The sequence below is a fragment of the Grampus griseus genome (genome assembly GCF_964374135.1).
Source record: "Grampus griseus genome assembly, chromosome: 4".
Classification (NCBI taxonomy): domain Eukaryota; kingdom Metazoa; phylum Chordata; class Mammalia; order Artiodactyla; family Delphinidae; genus Grampus; species Grampus griseus.
Genome location: NC_138997.1, coordinates 7952733 through 7975543, shown reverse-complemented (window position 1 = coordinate 7975543; position 22811 = coordinate 7952733). Strand labels below are relative to the sequence as shown.

General features: G+C 39.2%; 1 protein-coding gene across 3 annotated transcripts in view; it reads left to right on the top strand.

Annotated features, from left to right (window-relative positions):
• Positions 1-22811, top strand: part of FAM13A (family with sequence similarity 13 member A) — a 282246-nt gene that overhangs the window by 68174 nt on the left and 191261 nt on the right. For all 3 annotated transcript variants that reach the window (XR_014296630.1, XM_082653007.1, XM_082653008.1), the window contains exon 3: positions 21237-21311. Coding sequence is in view for 2 of the 3 variants with exons in the window: in XM_082653007.1 (XP_082509133.1) it covers positions 21237-21311 (75 nt within the window). In the remaining variant the exon portion in view is untranslated. The remainder of the gene's footprint in view (positions 1-21236; positions 21312-22811) is intronic.

Sequence of the window (22811 nt, the reverse complement as noted above, 5' to 3'; positions counted from 1 at the left end):
AAATCAAAACTACAATGAGGTGTCACCTCACACCAGTTAGAATGGGCATCATCAGAAAATCTACAAACAATAAATGCTGGAGAGGGTGTGGAGAAAAGGGAACCCTCTTGCATTGCTGGTGGGAATGTAAATTGATACAGCCGCTATGGAGAACAGTATGGAGTTTCCTTAAAGAAGTACCATATGACCCAGCAATCCCACTGCTGGGCATATACCCAGAGAAAACCATAATTCAAAAAGACACATGCACCCCGGGCTTCCCTAGTGGCACAGTGGTTGAGAGTCCACCTGCCGATGCAGGGGACGCAGTTTTGTGCCCTGGTCCGGGAGGATCCCACATGCTGCAGAGCGGCTGGGCCCGTGAGCCATGGCCGCTGAGCCTGCGCGTCCGGAGCCTGTGCTCCACAACAGGGAGGCCACAACAGTGAAAGGCCCGCGTACCGCAAAAAAAAAAAAAAAAAAAAAAAAATTCACATGCACCCCAGTGTTCATTGCAGCAGTATTTACAATAGCCAGGTCATGGAAGCAACCTAAGTGCCCATCGACAGATGAATGGATAAAGAAAATGTGGTACATATATACAATGGAATATTACTCAGTCATAAAAAGGAACGAAATTGGGTCATTTGTAGAGATGTGGATGGATCTAGAGACTGTCATACAGAGTGAAGTAAGTCAGAAAGAGAAAACAAATATTGTATATTAACGCGTGTACATGGAATCTAGAAAATGGTACAGATGAAACAGTTTACTGAGCAGAAATTGAGACAGAGAAGTAGAGAAAAAACGAATGGACACCAAGGGTGCAAAGCAGCAGTGGTTGGTGGTGGTGGTGGGATGAATTGGGCGATTGGGATTGACATGGATACACTGATGTGTATAAAATGGATGACTAATATGAAAAAAAAAAGTTTGTTAATGGAATGTACTTGGAATCTTTGATCACCTAAGGCAGTTCCTTGAACGTTGTAGGTGTCTAAAATAATATTCAGTAATTCTTTGCCAATTGTTGATCTTAGTGAACTAAATAAGGCTTTTGTGTTAGCTTTCTTAATAAGTTATAACACAGAGAAAAGTGCATAAGTCATAAGTTTAACTGTAATCTTATGACTTATGTGAGTTATGTGAACTCCTACTAGCATAAGCACTACTCAGATCAAGAAACAGAACTTTCCCAGCACCTCGGAAGCCTTCCTCATACCATTTCCTGGTCATGGCCCCTCCTTTCTGCCCCCAAAGTAACCATTATCTTCGCCATAAATTGGTTTTGCCCAGTTTTGAATTTTTTAAAAAGAAACCATACAATATATATCATTTTATGTCTGCTTTGTTTTGCTGAATATTGCTGATGAATTTTATTTCTGTTGTTGCTTGTAGCAATGCTCACTTATTTTTGTCTTCTATATTATATAAATGCAAAATATATTCTAATGATGGAAAAAAAAAAAGGCTTCCTTGGTAATTTCAAATAATCAGCCACATTTGGGAATTGACTGTGCCTTGGGAGACTATTACAGTAGCATTTTTACTGGCTTCCCTGACTCTGCTCTGGCCCTTGACACCATCTTCCATCTTCTACTGCCTAAGTTACTTCCTGTCATGCAAATATGAACGTACTACTTCCCATATCAAAATTCTTCAGTGGATCCTCTTCACCTATCCTTATATCTCAATCTTGGCATGATAAACAAGGCTTTCCATGATTTGAACTCACCCTACCTATTCACACTTCTTTCGCACCACTCCTGCCCATACATTTGGTGTTCTGGCAGTCATTGATGGAAACCTATCACAGTATGGTTTCTATCCATTGAAATTGTAGAAACCATGCCATTTCAGGCCTCGTGCTTGTCAAGCTGGTGAACATATTGCCTGACACTGAAAATTCCTTGAGTAATGACTGGACTCATTATATTACTGAAAATATGTCTATGATCATAATTTCTACAGAGTATAAAAGTAATAACAATGAATGTCTTCCAATTAATTGAGTGGAACTGGGAAACATGACAATTCACTGAATACTTCATGACTTCCATATCTAAGGAAAGGTATCAGATACTTCTAAAGTGTTTAGCTGTTCTGGAAAGAGCACTGATATTAGGTTAAGAAAGTTGTGTCTGGATCCTGGCTACTCAGCAGTGTGACTGGGTAATTTATAATCTCTCTGTTCCTCTTTCCTGCTATATAAAATGGTGAAAGTCCTATAGATTTGTTGTGGGATTTAAACCATTAATACTTGTGGAAGTATTTTCAAAGCCAGTTAAGTAGTATAGAAATGTAAAGTATTGCAGCTTTTTTGGGGGTGGGGGGTGGGGTGGGGTGATAATATGGGGTGAAGAGTAACTGATGAAGCCTTTGGCTTACTTTTGAAACCATCTGGTCAGAGATACTTTAGTAAATATATTAATAAGCTTAGAGCGCAGAGTTAAGAATTCTAGTTCTAGAATCAGATTGGCTTAGAACTTATAATTTGTGTGACTCTGGGCAAATTATTCAATCTCTCCTTCAACCTTGACTTCCTCATCTGTAAAATAAGAAAAATATCTGTAACTAATTTGGTTTGTTCTGATTAAATGAGATAATGATGGCCAGTTTTCAATAAATTTTAGCTTTTAAATAAAGAAATTATTAGGGTCACATCACCTTTATGATATCACCTTACTTCCCTTTACCTTGAAGGGTATCAGGCTTGATAACAGAAGGAAAACGGTCAAAAGCAGAAAAATAACGTTGCCAATCAGATGTGTTACTCATGATGGAACACCTGCTACTTCTAGACATTTTTTACTATTCAGTATTCTAGTTTTCTCAGTATAGTTAAATTAAGCATCTTTTTATCTTTGGGAAGCAACAATCTGATTGCATCCTCAATGGACAGAAGAGTGTAATTTTAGTATTTAATGTATCGCGCCAGTTCTGCTTTTTAAAAATGAATTAATTCATAAACCATAAAACTCTTTGAAGTGGAAGTTTTATGGATGAATGGGGTATTAAGTGGGTCTGTGAAAAATGACTGGGATTTCAGCAAGTTCCTGGGGAGAGGAAGGGAGCTGTGGGGAACAGAAACCCTTCTAGGTAGAAAGGATGTTGTAGGGCATGGAGGGTTCATGTAGTGGTGACTGAACATTTCTGGCTGGACCATAGGAAGTAGCAGGAGAAAGCTAGATACTAGAGTTAAGTTAGGATGGAGTTTAACTAAGTAGCTAAAACTTATAGGAATAGGAAAATGACGAAAGGTTTTAAGAACAGGATGGATTTGATTTAAACTATACTTCAGATTTTTACTTTATCCCTTTGGCACGAGCAGGAAGTTGATGTGATCGGTAAAGCATATTTGTAGCAAGCTGTCAGTCTATTTCTCCTCAGCTGACTCTGGTCAGGGCTGCAAAACTGATCGTGGCTTCTGTAACACACTCATCGGCCTCCCTTCCAGACAGGCTTCCTCTACCAGGAGGTCAAAGCAAAGATAAGGACAGAGGTGTACCTGCATGCTTCCTCCTGCAGCTCCGTTTCCCTGCCATTCTCTGTGTGTGAACCTCGGGCCCTGCAGGGTTTTTCCAGATTTTGCAGTGGTTTGGCCATGTCTACCACATCTAGCAACTTCAGTCACAGGAATTTGGGGTAGACCTCTCAGGACTGTGACATTTGGGGAAATCTGTGGTCTGCTGGAGGTCTGAGAATGTGTATGTTGGCTGTTGGGCTTTTGGTCCATATTTTGTTGAATTTGACAAGTAGTATTCACAGTTGGTTGTCTACAGTTATGGCCATTTCTTACTCAAGGTGAAGCTTTCCTTTTTCTTTTTCATTTTTTATTGTAGGTTTCAAAAAAAGAGCGTAAGTGGAAGTGCCTTTATTTTGTCAAACTGGAAAGTCAAAGCTATATTTCTGAATAAATGGGTTAAGGGAATCACATCTTTCAAGTAGGCATCTAACAGCCATAGTTGAATTTCTCCAGCTTCAGAATAATTTTAGAGTTTTTCTCATAAGATGACTGAAGTTCAAACTTTAGTGAAGCTTTTCCCTTATCTGCACTCAAGAATTAACTTAATCACCTAAATACTTCTATACACAAAGTTTGGTGGCAAAAATACGGTTGAAATAATGGACCGTGAAATCTAAGCTGCTTTCATTAAAGAATCATCAGGTGCCTACCATGTGCAAAGTATTGTTCTAGGAACAGGGACTACATCAGTGAGTGATAGACAGAAGTCTCTGCCCTTTTGAAGCTTATATTCTAATGAGGATACAGTAAACGACAGGCAATAAACAAAGGATTAAGGAAATGGGTACTTTGTCAGGTGGTGATATGTTCTATGGAGAGAAAGCAGGGGAGGACAGAAGTAGTGCTGGTAAATGTCATTTGCTGATTTAAATAAGATGAACAAAATGTTTCATCGACGAGGGACGTCTGAGCAGAGACTTGAAGGAGGTAAAGGAGCAAACCTTGAAGACCCTTGAGAGAGAAGCACTGCTGGTGGGGGAGAAGAGCTATACAGAGGGCTGAGATGAAAGTATAGCTGGTCTGTGTGCTGAGCAGAGTTGCAAAGGCTGGTGTGGTTGGATTACAGTGAGCAAGGGGGAAGGTGAGAAGAAAAGTGGTCACGTAGACAACAAGCGACCAGATCGTGTATGCTCTTACAGCTCATTGTAAGGACCTGCATTTTTATCCTGGCACTTTTTAATTAGTATCCATCAGAAGAGTGCCATGATAGGACTTATCTACTCCAAGGATTACTCTAGCTGCTAGGCTGAGAATAGACTTTTGAGAGGGACAGGCAGAAACAGGGAGACCCACTGGGAGTTTATCACAGTAGTCACCTTAAGATACAATGGCAGCTTGGACCCCGGTGGTGGCAGTGAAGATGGTGAGAGGACCTGCAGTGTAAGTTAGGATATGAAAGAGCAACACCGTAGAAGGCCCTGGAGACTCCAGGTAGGCTGGAGAATGTTTGAGATGAGAGTGGGTGAGGAGGCCAGGTAGAAGAGTAGGGGACTGTGAACAGAGAGTGGGATGTTTGCAGTAGTCATTTTGGAGGTGGAACTGTCTGGAGGGATGAGGAGGTTTAAGTTGTGTTTATGAGAAAGAGTGACTGACATGGAAGAGAAAAAGAAAATCATTGGAAAAGAGATGGTTAAAGGATGACAAAGATGATGGTTTGTCCATATTGAACCTGAATTTACCCAAGAGGGTAGCAGATACTGAGGCGTACAGGAAGGCTGTGCGTTTGGTCTACCTAGTATATCCACGTTATTTATGTGCTTTGTGCATAAATTACAAGTATATATACTTAATATATAGGGTTAATGTAGAGCCTCATATATATGTACATACACAAAATAATGTGATTAATATGTTACTAAATATCTATCTAGAAGTATCTAGATGAGTCTGTATTCCAAACAAACATTTTGTGAGACTGTCTTTACTAGGCAGTGTGTCGCTATCGCTTAGCATATCTTTGGGAATTTATTTAGAAATTGTCTTCAAATATATGTCATTCCTGTGTCCTATTTTTTTATACATTGTTGGACTGGGAAATCCTTGTACTTTAATGCTTTATTTGATTACAAAAAGTAGTCAATAATCATTTTGAGCCACAGCAGTTCACTAAGTTGGGGACTAATGATTAAATATTAACATTTGGTTTTAAAGTTGAAATCTGGTTGTAAAATAATTATGCTGATTTTCCTGTGTGACTCACATGCAAACTCTCAAAACAGTTACTTTAAAGTGTTTTGAACGGAAGGAAAATCTTAGAACAGTGATTAGTTAAGAGACGTGCTCACATCAATATATGTTTTGGCAAGTCTGATTACAAAGTTTATTCCATTCCTGTAGAGTCATTTATCATATAAACTGGTGTATCACATAAATTTCCTAGAACATTTCCCATGTCTTTTTCATGCTCAAAAACATTGCATGTGTCTCCATTTTTTCATTTAGAGCTATAATCTAAAATTAATTTCAACACGTTCACTTTTTTTTTTTTCATTTAATGCCTGCTCTGTGTACAGAACTGGACTAAGTGCTGGACCTCTTCAGAAAATGAGACATGTGTCTGTCCCTAAGGGAATTTGCAGTCTACAACACACAGACAAAATCAGTGCAGGCACAGAGGGGTGAAAAGGAGAAGGGGGACTTTATGCAGATACTGTGCTGAGTTCTTCTGTTCCTATGGTCTCATTTACTTCTCAAAGTAATCCTGGAAAGTTAGTGACCTTAATTCTGTTTTGCAGATGAGGAAATCTAAGGAGTAAATTATTCCAGGTCAGTAGCAGTAAATGACAGCTGGGTTTTGAATTCAAAGCACTGACTACAGGCGAAGTACAGAAATAACCCAAATTATTCATTCTGTATCTATTATAGCAGTTTAGTATCAGGGAAGGACTTGAATTCTGTTGTTCTGACTCTAGTCCTACATGTTGTTACTACTACTAGTCTTTTTTATAGCCCTTCAAGAATACTCCATACTGGGTAGCAGTGGAGTCATAATGGAAAATAAAAAATGTTTTGGTTTTTATGTTGTTGTTTGATAGTTGTGATTTAGCTGTGGTGTCTCTCTGTGTGGGTGAACTTACATAGCAAGAATGACTAACTTGTACCCACCAAAATCTGTAGGTTATCATTTTGAGCACCGAGGAACTCAGAGGTGACACTAAATTCATCTGCTCGTTTTGTCAGATCAAACCGTTCTTTGGATCCTGAGCTGTGCCTTTTAGATTGCTTCTAAGTTTGAAGGTTAAAAAATATTCAATGATGGTTAATAAACGCAAAGGTAAAATAGCAAGATAGGATGTTGTTTGCTTGCATGACTCAAATGGGCACCTTCCAGTAGTGGAAACTGATTAGATTATCAATAAGTATAAAGTATTAGGTAATAAAAGTAGTTTTAAAACTTATTACTTACCTTGGGGTCACATAGTTACAATTCAGATTACTAATTTTTTCTCCCTAGACATTTTGTTTTGTAGAGTGCTTACAGATAAACATTAGAAGGTCATGTCTGCTCAGAAATCATTGGAATAGATTAGATATATACGTGCCAGGTGTTAAATTCCTTCTTTCCTATTGTGAGGAATGTTGAACAGAAGATAGACTAAATTGCTCTTGCTTGTGAAAACATTATTATACTGTATAACCTCTAAACTGCTTACAGTGAGAAAGCAATACTTTGGGACTGACACCTCAGAAACTGCCTACTTTAAATCATTATATTGTGTATATTTGGCAAATAGGGGCACTCAGTAAATAGCAAGAGAATATTTGAAGATTTTCAAAGATTACTTGTATTTGCTTTAGAACTGAATTTCTGCCACTTTCATCAGTTGGCCTCGTAGGGATAGAGGTGATACTTCTGTGGACCAGAAGTGCCTAGAAAGTAGTATCCCTCCAGGAGCAGCCTTTAACCAGTGACTGAGGAGTATGGAGGTATAAATTCCCAGCCTTACTCCTTGGGTGGAATAATTCTGGGGTGTGTATTTTATAGAGTTTCCCAGAGCTTCCCCCAGGTTGAAGCTTTAGAACCATTGAAAAAGCTCTAGTAGCTTAATAATGACACCCCTTAATAACTACCTTCTCCCTCCATTATTGTCCCATTCCCCTGCTGAACTACCCGTATCAACTACCTGCCATCGATCCTTGTTGCAGAGTCTACTTCTGGTTGGGAGAGTGGAAGTCCAACTAGGACATCTCAAATTCTCTTCCCCCCCTAGGAAGCCCTCTCTCATTCTCCAGGTACAGTTAATCCCCATCTCCTGTGTTGCCTTAGGGTGCTCTCTCTCTCCTTCTATGAGAACAGGTCTCACCTTCTGCCTGGGAAAGTTGGTTTTTTCTCTTGTATTACATTATAAGTTCTTCAAAGTTAAGAAAAATATCTCATATTTACATGTACTTCGGGTTTTCTCTAAAAGTTGTGGAATCACTCATACGTTATGTCTTCCAAAGCACTTATTCTAGTTCCTTATATTTACTCAGAAATATCAATTGAATTGCACCATGTATGTATAAATAAAAGTTGACTCAAATTTATTTCAGGAAAGTCATAGTAACTCTTTGGCGCATTAGTAATCATTCACATTTATAGAGTATACAATAAAAGTTTGCTTAACAGAACTCCACCTAACTAATTTGCTAGATTAATCAATTCTCTGCATTTGTTTTGAAAGCACAGTGACTGCTTTCCATTGGCAGCTCTGAAGGCTTGTGGCTAACAGACTATTCTCTTATATACTTTAAAATATATATATATAAATATATATATATTTTTATTGGAGTATAACTGCTTCACAATACTGAGCTAGTCTCTGTCGCACAACGAAGTGAATCAGCCATATGCATACATACCTCCCCATATCCCCTCCCTCCCACCCTCCCTATCCCACCCCTCTAGGTCATCTCAAAGCACCGAGCTGATCTCCCCGTGCTATGCAGCTGCTTCCCACTAGCTATCTATTTTACATTTGGTAGTGTATATATGTCCATGCCACTCTCACTTCGTCCCAGCTTACCCTTCCCCCTCCCAGTGTCCTCAAGTCCATTCTCTGTCTGCATCTTTATTCCTGCCCTGCCACTAGGTTTATCAGTACCAATTTTTTTTTTTTTTAGATTCCATATACATGCGTTAGCATACGGTATTCGTTTTTCTCTTTCTGACTTACTTCACTCTGTGTGACAGACTCTAGGTCCATCCACCTCACTAGAAATAATTCAATTTGTTTCTTCTTATGGCTGAGTAATATTCCATTGTCTATATGTGCCACATCTTCTTTATCCATTCATCTGTTGATGGACATTTAGGTTGCTTCCATGTCTTGGCTGTAGTAAATAACGCTGCAATGAACATTGGGGTGCTTGTATCTTTTTGAATTATCTCCTGAGCAGATATGTGCCCAGGAGTGGCATTGCTGGATCATATGTTAGCTCTATTTTTAGTTTTTTAAGGAACCTCCATAGTGTTCTCCATAGTGGCTGTAGCAATTTATGTTCCCACCAACAGTGTATGAGGGTTCCATTTTCTCCACACCCACTTCAGCATTTGTTATTTGTAGACTTTTTTTTTTTTTTTTTTTGCTGTACGCGGGCCTCTCACTGCTGTGGCCTCTCCCATTGTGGAGCACAGGCTCTGGACGCGCAGGCTCAGCGGCCATGGCTCACGGGCCCAGCCGCCTGTGGGGTCCTCCCGGCCTGGGGCACGAACCCGTGTCCCCTGCATTGGCAGGCGGACTCTCAACCACTGTGCCACCGGGGAAGCCCTATTTGTAGACTTTTTAAAAATTTTTTATTTTATTTTCTGCTGCATTGGTTCTTCATTTCTGTGTGCAGGCTTTCTCTAGTTGCTGCAAGCGGGCCTACTCTTCATTGTGGTGCACGGGCTTGTCATTGCGGTAACTTCTCTTGTTGCAGAGCACGGGCTCTAGGCACGCAGGCTTCAGTAGTTGCAGCACGTGGGCTCAGTAGTTGCGGCACACAGACCCTAGAGCATGCCGGCTTCAGTAGCTTAGCACGTGGGCTCAGTAGTTGTGCACGGGCTTAGTTGCTCCACAGCATGTGGGATCTTCCTGGACCAGGGATTGAACGTGTGCCCCCTACATTGGCAGTCAGATTCTTAACTGCTACGCCACCAGGGAAGTCCTATAGACTTTTTAGTGACAGGCATTCTGACCAGTGTGAGATGGTACCTCATTGTAGTTTTTAATTTGCATTTCTTTAGTGATGTTGAGCATCTTTTCATTTGCCTTTTGGCCATCTGTTTGTCCTCTTTGGAGAAATGTCTGTTCAGGTCTTCTGCCCATTTTTTGATTGGGTTTTTTTGTTTTATTGTTGTTGAGTTGTGTGAGCTGTTTGTATATTTTGGAAATTAATCCCTTGTCAGTTGCATCATTTGCAAATATTTTCACCCAGTCTGTAGGTTGTCTTTTTTCTTTTTTTTAATGGTTTCTTTTGCTGTGCAAAAGCTTATAAGTTTGATTAGGTCCCATTTGTTTATTTGTGCTTTTATTTCTATTGCCTTGGAAGACTGACCTAAGAAAATATTTTTACCACTTATGTCAGAGAATGTTTTGCCTATATTCTCTTCTAAGAGTTTTATGGTGTCATGTCTTATATCTGAGTCTTTAAGCCATTATGAATTTATTTTTGTGTATGCTGCGAGGGTGTGTTCTAACTTCCTTGATTTGCTTGCAGCTGTCTGACTTTCCCAACACTACTTTCTAAAGAGACTGTCTTTTCCCCATTGTATATTGTTGCCTTCTTTGTTGAAGATTAATTGACTGTAGGTGTATGGGTTTATTTCTGGGCTCTCTATTCCATTCCATTGATCCATATGTCTGTTTTTGTACTAGTACCATGCTGTTTTGATTACTGCAGCTTTGTAGTATTGTCTGAAGTCTGAGAGCAGTATGCCTCCAGATTTGTTCTTTTTTCTCAGGATTGCTTTGGCAATTCTGGGTCTTTTATGGTTCCATATAAATTTTAGGATTATTCTAGTTCTGTGAAAAATGTCATGGGTAATTTGATAAGGATCACATTAAATCTGTAGATTGCTTTGGGTAGCATGGCCATTTTAACAATATCAATTCTTCCAGTCCAAGAGCATGGGGTATCTTTCCATTTCTTTGAATCACCTTCAGTTTCCTTTATTACTGTTTTGTAGTTCTCAGCATATGTCTTTCACCTCCTTGGTGAGGTTTATTCCTGAGTATTTTTTTTTTGATGAGATTTTTAAAAGGATTGTTTATTTACGTTCCCTTTTTGATATTTCATTGTTAGTTTAAAGAAATGAAACTGATTTCTGTGTGTTAATCTTGTATCCTGCTACATTGCTGAATTCATTTATCAGTTCTAGTAGTTTTTGTGTGGAGTCTTAGGGTTATCCATATTAATATAGCATCATGTCATCAGCATATAATGATAATTTTAGCTCTTCCCTACCAATCTGAATACCTTTTATTTCTTCTTCTTGTCTGATTGCTGTGGCTAGGACTTCCAGTACTATGTTGAATAGAAGTGGTGAGAGTGGGCATCCTTGTCTTGTTCCAGATTTTAGCAGGAACACTTTCAGCTTTTCACCATTGAGAATTATATTGGCTGTGGGTTTGTCATAAATAGCTTTTATTTTGTTGAAATATATTCCCTCTATACTCAATTTCATAAGGATTTTTATCATGAATGAATGTTGAATTTTATCAAATTTTTTTCTGCATCTATTGAGATGATCCTGTGGTTTTTGTCTTTTCTTTTGTTGATGTGGTGTATCACGTTGATTGATTTGCATATGTTGAACTATCCTTGTGACCCTGGGATGAATCCAATTAGGTCGTGGTGTATGATCTTTTTTATGTGTTGTTGGATTTGGTTTGGTAATATTTCCTTGAGAATTTTTGCATCTATATTCATCAAAGATATTAGCCTGTAATTTTCTTTTTTGGTGGTATCTTTGTCTGGTTTTGGTATCAGGGTGATGGTGGCTTCATAGAATGTCTTTAGGAGTATTCCTTCCCCTTCAGTCTTTTGGAAGAGTTTGAGAAGGATCAGTATAAGTTCTTCTTTGTATGTTTGGTTGAATTCACCTGTGAAACCATCTGTTCCTGGATTATTGTTTGTAGAGAGTTTTTTTTATTACAGATTCTATTTCATTACCAGTGATCAGTCTGTTCAAGTTATCTATTTCTTCTTGATTCAGTTTTGGTGGTATATATATTTCTAGAAACTTGTCCATTTTTTTCTAGGTTGTCGAATTTGTTGGCATATAATTGTACAGTTTCTCTTATGTTTTGTGTGTGTGTGTGTGTGTGTTTCTGTGGTATCGGCTGTGATTTCTCCTCTTTCACTTATTATTTTGTTCACTTGGGTCTTTTCTCTTTTCTTCTTGGTGAGCCTGGCCAGAGGTTTGTCAATTTTGTTTACTCTTTCAAAGAACCAGCTCTTGGTTTTATTCATTTTTCTATTTTTTTAATCTCTATTTTATTTCCTCTCTGATCTTTATTATTTCCTTCCTTCTGCTAACTTTAGGTTTTCTTTGTTTTTCTTCTAATTCTTGTAGGTGGTGGGTTAGGCTGTTTATTTGAGATTTTTCTTTTTTCTTGAAGAAGGCATGTATTGCTATGAACTTCCCTCTAAGAACTGCTTTTGCTGCATCCCATAGATTTGGTATGGTTCTGTTTTCATTGTCATTTGACTCAAGGTATTTTTTAATTTCTTCTTTGATTTCATCATTGACCTATTGTTTTTTTAGTAGCATGTTGTTTAGTCTCTATGTAATCACTTTTTTCTTGTTTCTTTTTCTGTGGTTTATTTCTAGTTTCATGCCATTGTGGTCAGAAAAGATGCTTGAAATAATTCTATACTCCTAAATTTGTTGAGGCTTGTTTTGTGCCCTAATATGTGGTCAATCCTAGAGAATGTTCCATGTGCACATGAAAAAAAAAATGTTTTCTGCTTTTTTTGGATGTAATATCCTGAAAATCGCAATAAAGTCTAATTTGAACCACCATTTATTAAACACCTACTGTGTAGCAGTTAGTATTCTGTGAACTGGAGCTATAGCATTTAATTTTTTTAAAAAATTCTCTGCCTCCGTGGACTTTGCCTCTTTAGGAGGGGGACACAGACAGTAAACAATTAAGAAAATTAATATGACATTTGATGATACATTTTGTGAAGAAAATTAAAACCATGATAAGGACTTGAGATTAATGGTATATGAGAGGAGAGAGGGAAGTTGGCATCACTATTTTCTATAGAAAATTGAGGGAAGCCCGTCTGAGATGAGTGGAGATCACAGTGCTGTGGTGGAGCAAGCCATATAGACATGAGGAGGAAGAGCATCCCAGGCAGAGGGACCAGCAGATAAAAAGGCCTGAGTCTGGCACTCGCTCACTCGCCTCTGACAACAGATTCAAACCCCTGTGCAAATCAGTAAAAAGTAGACCTTCTTCAAGACTGTGAAACAAGAAAGCATGGTGGGCTAATATGCACATATATTAAGAATAGATCTGAAATCACCAGCACAACATATGGACACCTAAACCAATCTTAAACCAGTTGTGACTGTTACAGAAGTAAAGCAAGTTGAGAGTAACTAGGAAGAGCTGATTCTGATGAGGTTGTTACAGAAAGCTTCTCCAAAGAGGTGACAGAGGAGCGGAAGGAAGAGAAGACTGTAATGGATTGTAATGATGAGATCAGAAGTCTAGATTCTAATGTTTAGTGATGCTTAAATCTTTAACCATCTCTTGCTATATTCATTCTCATTCCTTTTTCTTTAATCAGAAATGACTGGTTGCCATTCTCTGTAAAACAATTTTCAACATTCTCTGTAAAGCAATTTTAAAAGACAATTAAGGTGGTACTTGTGACTAGTGTAGTTGCAGTTTATGAAGTAAAAGTAATGAGTCCAAAATACATCTGAAACTTAACTACTTCTCACCTCTTCCCTTTACATTTCCCTGGTCCGAGCCCAAGCACTACAGATTTCTTCCCAAAAGTTTACATAATGAAAATCTGTTAAATGCTATTTTAATTCAATTTGTTCCCTTTATTTATGTAAAGATAACATCGTATTACTTTTGAGTTTTTTTTTTTTTTTTTTGCGGTACGTGGGCCTCTCACTGTTGTGGCCTCTCCCGTTGCGGAGCACAGGCTCCGGACGCGCAGGCTCAGCGGCCATGGCTCACGGGCCCAGCCGCTCCGCGGCATGTGGGATCTTCCCGGACCGGGGCACGAACCCGTGTCCCCTGCATCGGCAGGCGGACTCTCAACCACTGCGCCACCAGGGAAGCCCTACTTTTGAGTTTTAAGAAAACATCCTGTTCATTTGTTATAGTCAGCCAAATTAAGATTCATTTTGCAGATACAGTTGAATTAAAGTGGAGACTTTTATGGTATTGTAAGGAGTGGTCTGCAATCTGCCAGTGACATTTATTGGATCCTGGTTGTGTGCAAAGTAGCAGTGTGTTGTGTAGCTTTTTCCTGTAGGAGGCCTTAGGCTTGGGCTGTTACACCCACTTGTAATCATATCAGCATTGCTCTCTGTCATGTCTCCAACTCACTAAATTCGATCAAATCACTTGTGTGGTTTGATTCCAGCATACCAATTGCAGCTCTCTGACAACTTCTGCCTGTCATAATAACAGCTTCTTTGCCACCTACCCTCACCCATTATTATATTACCCAGGTAGTAAGAAAATGTATTATTATCTGATTCTCAATATCATGGAGATCCATCACGTTTCTTTAGTGGTTGGAAATTAATACTAAAGGCAAGGGAAATGTAAGAGTTGACATTATTTTCTTTATTCATTCAAAAAACACTTATTAAATACCTACAGAATGCTGGGGGTACACTGAGCAAATCCTTACCCCCATGAACCTTAAAGTCTACTGGAGGTGATGTACAATAAATAAATCAAAATGTAAAACAAAACTGTGAATTACAAATTAGAATAAGTACTGTGTTTGAAGTAAAGCAGGTTAATAAGGGAAGAGAGTAATCAGGGGAGCCACTTTAGATGGGGTTGTTAAAGAAGGCCTCTCGGAGGAGGTGACATAGGAGCTGAAGGAGGAGAATATACTGGCCATGCTAAAGAAATGGTGGAGAGGCATTCCAGGGAGAGGGAATATGAAGGACGAATACTTGAAGGCAGGAAAGGGCTTGGAGTGTTTGAAGGTAGAAAAGGCGGCCATTGTGTCTAAGGCATAGTAAGGGAGCAGGCAAGTGGTGTGAGATGAGGTTAGACAAGAAGGCAAGGGCTAGATCATGTGAGGCTATGTAGGTTATGGTAAATAGTTTGGATTTTATTCCGGGAGTAATGATGAGACATTGCTTGAGGAATGACATCATCTGATTTACGTATACAAAGCTTATAGAAAGCAGGATGATTGAAGTAATTTAGGTGAAAAATGATGGCTGTGACTGGGTTGGCTGTGTACATAGAGAGAAGTGAATGAATCCCAGTTTACTTTGGAGAGTGCTGACTGGACTTGATGATAGGTTTGATGGTGGGAGGTATGGGAAAGGGAGGAATCAAGGTTGATACCTAAGACATTGGCTTGAGCAACTGGGTACCATTTGCTAATCTGGGGAAGAAACTCCAGGACTGACGTAAATTATTTTGCTGACAAATCAAAAGCTCAGGTTTGGACATAAATTTAGGTGCTTATTAGACAGCAAGGTCGAGTTGCCAAGTAAGCAGTTAGACTTAAGTAGCTTAGGAGAAACGTCAAAGATAGCGATACAGATTTGGGAGTCGTTAGGATATTGGTTGTATTGAAAAGAAATGAAAGTGTTCTGAGATCATTGTATCCTTTGGGAAAAGAAGAATTCTCTACATCAACCCTTGAGTCACTCCGATTTCATTCAACTATTTATTCAACACATATTTATTGAGCTCCTACTACACAAGGCACTTTTCAGTGGCACTGTAGTTTTAGTCATGAGTAAGGGACACCAATTATTTACCTTCATAGAACTTGTATTTAGTAGAGGATACACAAAACAAACCAATAACCGATAGATATGTAACTTTATTGTATAGAGGAGAAGCAGTGCCCAAGCAGATCCTGTGGAGCTGGTCAATGAGGTGGGCAGTTTCCCCCCATCAGTGACGACGTGGCAGCTATTAGAAGGTATCACCTGGGTCAGGTGTTGCTAACTGAGTAAGATGGAAACCAAGCTGTGACTGTTTTCAGCACTTTCTGTGGCTAGTGACCAAACAAACAAACAAACGAAAAACACAGATTTGGGGGCACTGAAGATGAAGGAGTAGATACGGTGAAGACAGCTGCTTTGGAGGAGTGCGCTATAAAGGAAAGCAAACAACGTGGGACCACAGCTAGTAAGAGAACTAAGATTAAGGAAGTTGTTTTTTTGGTTGGTGTTTTCTGTTCTTAAAGATAATTACAGAGCATGCGTGTGATTATGGGAATGATCTAGTGGAGAGGGAGCGGGAGGGGAGAATTGAAAGAGTGACGTCCTTGAGAAGGTGAGAGGAGATGGGCTCAAAGGTGGCGTGGAGGGAATGGCTGATTAGGACCAGAATCTTCCATGGTACCTGGAGGGACATAGAGTGGTTTGTAAATTTGATGGTGGGGTAATGAGAAGCTTCTCTGATGCTTCTTTTTTCCAATGAAGCAAGAATGGAAGGAAAAGGGTTTGAGAAGAGAGGAGGAGACATGAAGTATCATCTTGGAGAGTGGAAAATCATGTTACTAAAGAAGTATAGCAGGATTGCTGTGGATTAGACAGGGTTCATTCAAGATTTATGGTAATAAATTTAACATGACACAGTGAACCAATTCTATATATATATATATATTTTTTTTTTTCTTTTTTGCGGTACTCGGGCCTCTCACTGTTGCGGCCTCTCCCATTGCGGAGCACAGGCTCCGGACGCGCAGGCTCAGCGGCCATGGCTCACGGGCGCAGCCGCTCCGCGGCATGTGGGGTCTTCCCGGACCGGGGCACGAACCCGTGTCCCCTGCATCGGCAGGTGAACTCTCAACCACTGCACCACCAGGGAAGCCCCAGTTCTATAATTTTTTTCCAGCCACTTTCAGTTGCTCCATTCCCAGCACAGAGAAGGCATATAACCGGATTCATCCAAGGTTGTCCTTTTGTGAAATAAATGCAGTGATTGACGACAAGAGGAAGAAAACGAAGGGCATTAGCAAAGGAATGAAAGGTCATGAAGTGTAAGCTGATTAAGGAGAGAATTAAAAACAGGAGGAATGCACAAAGGGATTGTGAAAGGTTAGAAAAGGGATATTGCTCATTGGTTTGGTTTACTCATTCACCACAACAGTTGAGCTTCTGTGTGCTGAACACTGTTCTAGGCCTTGGGGATGTATCTGTGAGTGATACAGGTCTTCTCACAGAGCAGGGTGAGATGGACAGTGAAGAATTAAACCCACTAAATATTAAAGGGAGATATTGCTGAGCGCTCTGAAGAAATAGAGAGCGCCCCAGTGGGAGGGGAGAGCAGTGGTGATTCAGATGAGGTGTTCCAGGGAGGGAGTCCCCTCCAGCAAATCTGAACAGAGACCTGGATGAAGTGTGGGCACACAGTGTGAATAGCTGGGAGCAGCGGGCTAGGCGGAGGGAACGGCAGGTGCTTTCCTATTTTTTATTGTCATTAGTAAGTGAATGGAAAGGCCAACACAGCAGTGACAAACAAGGTATTTTTTCTTTCCCTATTGTATTTTTAAATGGTGTTTTCATGATACAGCGGGTTTAAGCAATTGGATGTTACTCAAGTCTTTGGAGTGGGCAGTCAGTTCAGTCAGAAGTCTCGTTCAAGTAGAAATGTTTAAAATAAATATAAGTATACCCTATGTAATATATTCGTGTCTAATTTATCATTCCATTCCCCAGTGACCAGCATTGCAATGCCACACATAATAATAGGGTTCAGTTAATATTTGAGAGAATTTCCATGCTCACATAATACTTACAAACACGAAACATTCCCCCTTCAAACCTTTGCAAAGAAGTTCTTCTAAGGGGAGAGTTCAAACGCAAACCTGAGGTCTCTTCCCTTTGCCCTGGGAATGTGGGGATTTGCTTTAAAAGGCTTTTTAAAAAATGTAGACAGAATTCATGTACCGTAAAATTCACCTGTTTACAATATGCAGTTTATTGGGTTTTAGCATGTTCACCAAGTTGTACAACCGTTACCATTACCTAACTCCGGAACATTTTTGTCACCCCAAAAGAAACCCCATGCAGACTGGAGCTATGAGACGTGACTGTACGTTCCCTCCTCCTCCCAGGCCCTGGCTACCACTAATCTGCTTCCTGTCATTATTTGCCTGTTCTGGACATTTCGTACACATGGACTCACACAATATATGTCCTTTTGTGTCTGGCTTCTTTCACTTAGCATAGTGTTTTCAAGGTGAATCTATGTGATTAGCAGGTATCAGTACTTCATTCCTTTTTATAGCTGGACAATATTCCATTGTGTGTATACACCGTATTTTTTTTATCTGAACAACAGTTGATGGACATTTGTGTTGTTTCCACTTTTGGGCCATTATGAATAATGCTACAGTGAGCACTTATGTAAAAGTTTTTGTGTGGACGTATGTTTTCAATTCTCAGGTATATACCTACAGGCGTAAATTCTCAGGTATATATCTACAAGCATATACCTACAAACATAAATGCTACAGTGAGCACTTATGTAAAAGTTTCTGTGTGGACATATGTTTTTAATTCTCAGGTATATACCTACAAGCATAAATGGTTTTTTAAAAGCACAACTTTAAAAAGGTTTTATCTTTAAAATATTTCTCATAATATATTATGGAGTTACCATACTATATCTGTTTTAAAACAATACGTTAAGTTATTACCAGTTACTTATTTAAGGTACTAGTTGAATTACTTAATTTCCCTCCAGAAATCTGAGTAACACTTGGCCCTGCAGGAAGTGTGGCCTGTGTTCTATAGTTCACTGCTATTGCATGGGTGCCAGTACTCCAGCAGCATTCGGATGGGGGCATTGGGAATGCAACCCTCAACAGGATGTGGCTTAACTTTTTTGTCAATAAATATTGCTTCCTGAAAGAATCATAAGGTCATAAAGTCTTGAAATTTAAGAGCTAGCTAGGATTCTTGGAGCTCACCTAATCCAGTCCCTTTGTTGTATAGATCTTTAAACTGAGGGAGAGGTCCAAGAGGTTAAAATGCTTGCCTGGGGCTTCCCTGGTGGCTCAGTGTTTGAGAGTCTGCCTGACGATGCAGGGGACATGGGTTCGTGCCTCGGTCCGGGAGGATCCCACGTGCCGCGGAGCGGCTGGGCCCGTGAGCCATGGCCGCTGAGCCTGCGCGTCTGGAGCCTGTGCTCCGCAACGGGAGGGGCCACAACAGTGAGAGGCCCGCGTACCAAAAAAAAAAAAAAAAAAAAAAAAAATGCTTGCCTGACTTCCTAGAGCTGGTTAGAGAGCTAGGATGGTGCTGTGACTACTGAACTTCACTTTGACTCCACTCTCTGAATTTAAAGTCATAAAACAAAAAATAAACGTAATTTATGTAGGTGGCATTTTCAGTTAAAAATTTACAGAAAATGCTTTCAGAGTCTTTTAGGGAAAAGCTGACTGTCAGCCTTATACTTATTAATTCACAGGGACAGGGAGGCAAATTAGGAGTGATACTGTCACTTTTAAAGGAAACACAGCCACTTTTAGTTTATGCATAAGGAAGAAAGAATTATAGGCATTTAGAAGCTCAGACAGACATAAACAAAGGTCGTCTATTCCTATTCACTTTCCTTAAGAGTTGGCCTTTTTTCTTCTCATCACATTCTAACATTTACTTACCAGTAGTTTAAAAAGAGGTATAAGGATTATACCTAATTATATTATCCAAGGGTAGCCAAATTACGCAACGGACTATGCAGTTAATCACTTAAACCTTTTAAATGTCATGCTGGATATAGTTTATCCCTCTCACAGTGAGTCAGAAGCGGGAATGGGTTCATTCACTATTTCCAGTAAACAGCTTCCCAACAGCAGGTGGTGTGACTGGTGGGAAAGGGTAGGACTGGAATGCACACTTATTTGGAGAGCTCAGAAATGTACCCTTGGTCCTTACACAGGGCTGTGCATGAGGCCACAGGCAGCTGAGGGTGTTGGCCGTGCTGCAGCTACCCCTGCCCCCAGCTCACAAGAGGTTCATGATACCCTCCGAGTCTGGGAATATTGCTCCCTAGCACAGAGTGGAGGACAGGTAGCCTGTACAGCCCTGTGGTCCAGGCATGGGTCTCGACTCTACCACTCTCTCTGTGATTTTGGGCACATCACCTCAGGATGCACACCCCTCATCTGTAAAATTAGGGGCGTGGATAGAGTAGTTGATCATTAAAAAATCTCTTGGCTTTAAAATGCTGTGGTTCTACAACCTAGTCATTTAAGCTGTCAGCTATATTGGATGAGAAGTAGTATATAAAGATGATAAGAGCTCAGGCCTTAAAGTTATTCAGAACCATCTTTGAGTCCTGTGTGAGGACTCAAAGGCAATTTACTTAACTTCTGTATGCTTTTGTTGTGTAATACTTAAAAGGGGAATGATAATACGATATAATAATAGTACCTAGCTCATAGGGCTGTTGAGGGGGACATGGCATTATGAATGCAAAGTCTTTAGCACAGTGCCCGAAACATCCTATGATTTAGTAATTATTTATTAGTAGTAAGTAGTAGTGTTATTTTCTTCAGGGACATTTTGTCCTCATAATATACTGTTCCCTTTAAAAATATAAGAATGTAATTCCAGGAAATTTTAGTAATATTATAAAATGTGTAGAATACAGTTTTGTTTAAAAGATGATAATTAACCCTAAAGTAAATTGGAATAAAACCTCATTATTTAGATGAGTGAATGGTAGACATGATAGGGGAAGAAATGGGCTGCAGAGGTGAAGGTTTTGGAGCAGGTAAAAGAAATCTGACTTATTTACTCCTTAGCTTTATTGTTGACTATAATCTTCCTCTTATGTATTTTCGTTCTGTCTTAATTTGGAGATAGAATCATCTATGGAAAACTGGCTCAAGTTAATGGCTATTCAGAAGTTAGGCCCTACATTATTTTGTAAACAACAACAAGATTGTTGTTTTTATTTACCATGTAGAAATAAATAGTAAATCTATCCAACCGCAAGTAAGCTGCTGCCTCGTAATCTCTGCTCTTGTTTTTGCATGTACTGTTTTGGCGTGAACCGAGGATTTAGAAGTTTAATAATTTTGTAAACAGATACTCAGATATTTTTTCTCGGGATATTGATATGCAACTGTCACTATTCGATACAGATTATAAACAATGTGAAGGAATTTATTTATGATAAAACATTTACAGAATCAGAACCCGTTTGTAAAATACTTGGGGAAAGTTGGAAACTTCAAGTTTGGTGTTGATATCTTGGAGAATTACTCAGTTCTCCAAAGAAGAGGTGAGATGTCTGTGGATATGTAAATGACATGATAGCGTAGATGAGATTCTTAATACTCATCTCTGAATATATATGTCCTGTAAGCCCCACACCTACTCCATCACTGTCTTACATTACTTCACTGATGTATGTGACAAAGAAGAAAGGAAACGTTTTGACTGCTCTCTACAGTCTCACTAGCTTCTGATATGAACAACTCAATCCAGAAATGCTTTTCACTACATTGTAATTTCTGGTTAGGGTAGTGTTCTTTGGTCTCTAATGTTCCTTTTATACTTCTTTTATAGGAGGCCAATTGTAAGAACATCCTTCTAACAAAAGACTTCGTGAGAGACACACAAAAGCCATCTCCAAAAACCAAGGTAGGTTATGTCTGCTCTTTAGGCTATTGTGTGAAACCTTTAGAAAGACTCTTTATCTTCTTGGGTTTCCATGCTCTGTGGCTTGCATTTCCCTCAGCACCACACCCCCTTTTTTTTTGGACCTAGTGGTGTTAAATATACTTCTTTTTAGCGGATTTAATCCAAGGTTATATTCATCCAAAAGTGCTCAGGACACTCTTATTATTTAATGGACAGTGATATTTTTTATGTTTTTATTTTTTTTACCCACTAACTTTTTAAAAATTTTATATTGGAGTAGAGTTGATTTACAATGTTTTGTTAGTTTCAGCTGTACAGCAAAGTGATTCAGTTATAGATATACATATATCTATTCTTTTTCAGATTCTTTTCCCATATACGTTATTACAGAGTATAGAGTTCCCTGTGCTATACAGTAGGTCCTGGTTGATTGCCTATTTTATATATAGTAGTGTGTATATATTAACCCCAACCTCCTAATTTATCCCTCCCACCCCACACCTTTCCCCTTTGGTAACCATAAGTTTGTTTTCTAAGTCTGTGAGTCTGTTTCTGTTTTGTAAATAAGTTCATTTGTATCATTTTTTAGATGCCACGTATAAGTGATATCATATGATATTTGTCCTTCTCTGTTTGACTTACTTCACTTAGTATGATAGTCTCTAGGTCCATCCATGTTCCTGTAAATGGCCTTATTTCATTCTTTTTTATGGCTAAGTAATAGTTCATTGTATATATGTGCCACATCTTCTTTATCCACTCCTCTGTCGATGGACATTTAAGTTGCTTCCATGTCTTGGTTGTAGTAAATAATGCTGCAGTGAACATTGGGGTGCTTGTATCTTTTTGAATTATGGTTTTCTCCAGATATATGCCCAGGAGTGGGATTGCTGGATCATGTGTTAGCTATATTTTTAGTTTTTTTAAGGAACCTCCATACTGTTCTCCATAGTGGCTGTACCAATTTACATTCCCACCAACAGTGTAGGAGGGTTCCCTTTTCTCCACACCCTCTCCAGCATTTATTATTTGTAGACTTTTTAATGATGGCCATTCTGACTGGTGTGAGGTGATATCTCATTGTAGTTTTGCTTTGCGTTTCTCTAATAATTAGCAGTGTTGAGCCTCTTCATGTGCTTTTTGGCCATCTGTATGTCTTCTTTGTAGAAATGTCTGTTTAGGTTTTCTGCCCATTTTTTGATTGGGTTTCTTTTTTTGTTTTTTTTTTTAATATTGAGCTGCACGAGCTGTTTGTATACTCTGGAGATTAATCCCTTGTTGGTTGCTTCATTTGCAAATATTTTCTCCCATTCTGAGGGTTGTCTTTTTGTTTTGTTTATGGTTTCCTTTGCTGTGCAAAAGCTTTGAAGTTTCATTAGGTCCCATTTGTTTGTTTTTGTGTTCATTACTCTAGGAGGTGGGTACAAAAAGGTATTGCTGCAATTTATGTCAAAGAGTGTTGTGCCTATGTTTTCCTCTTAAGAGTTTTATAGTATCCAG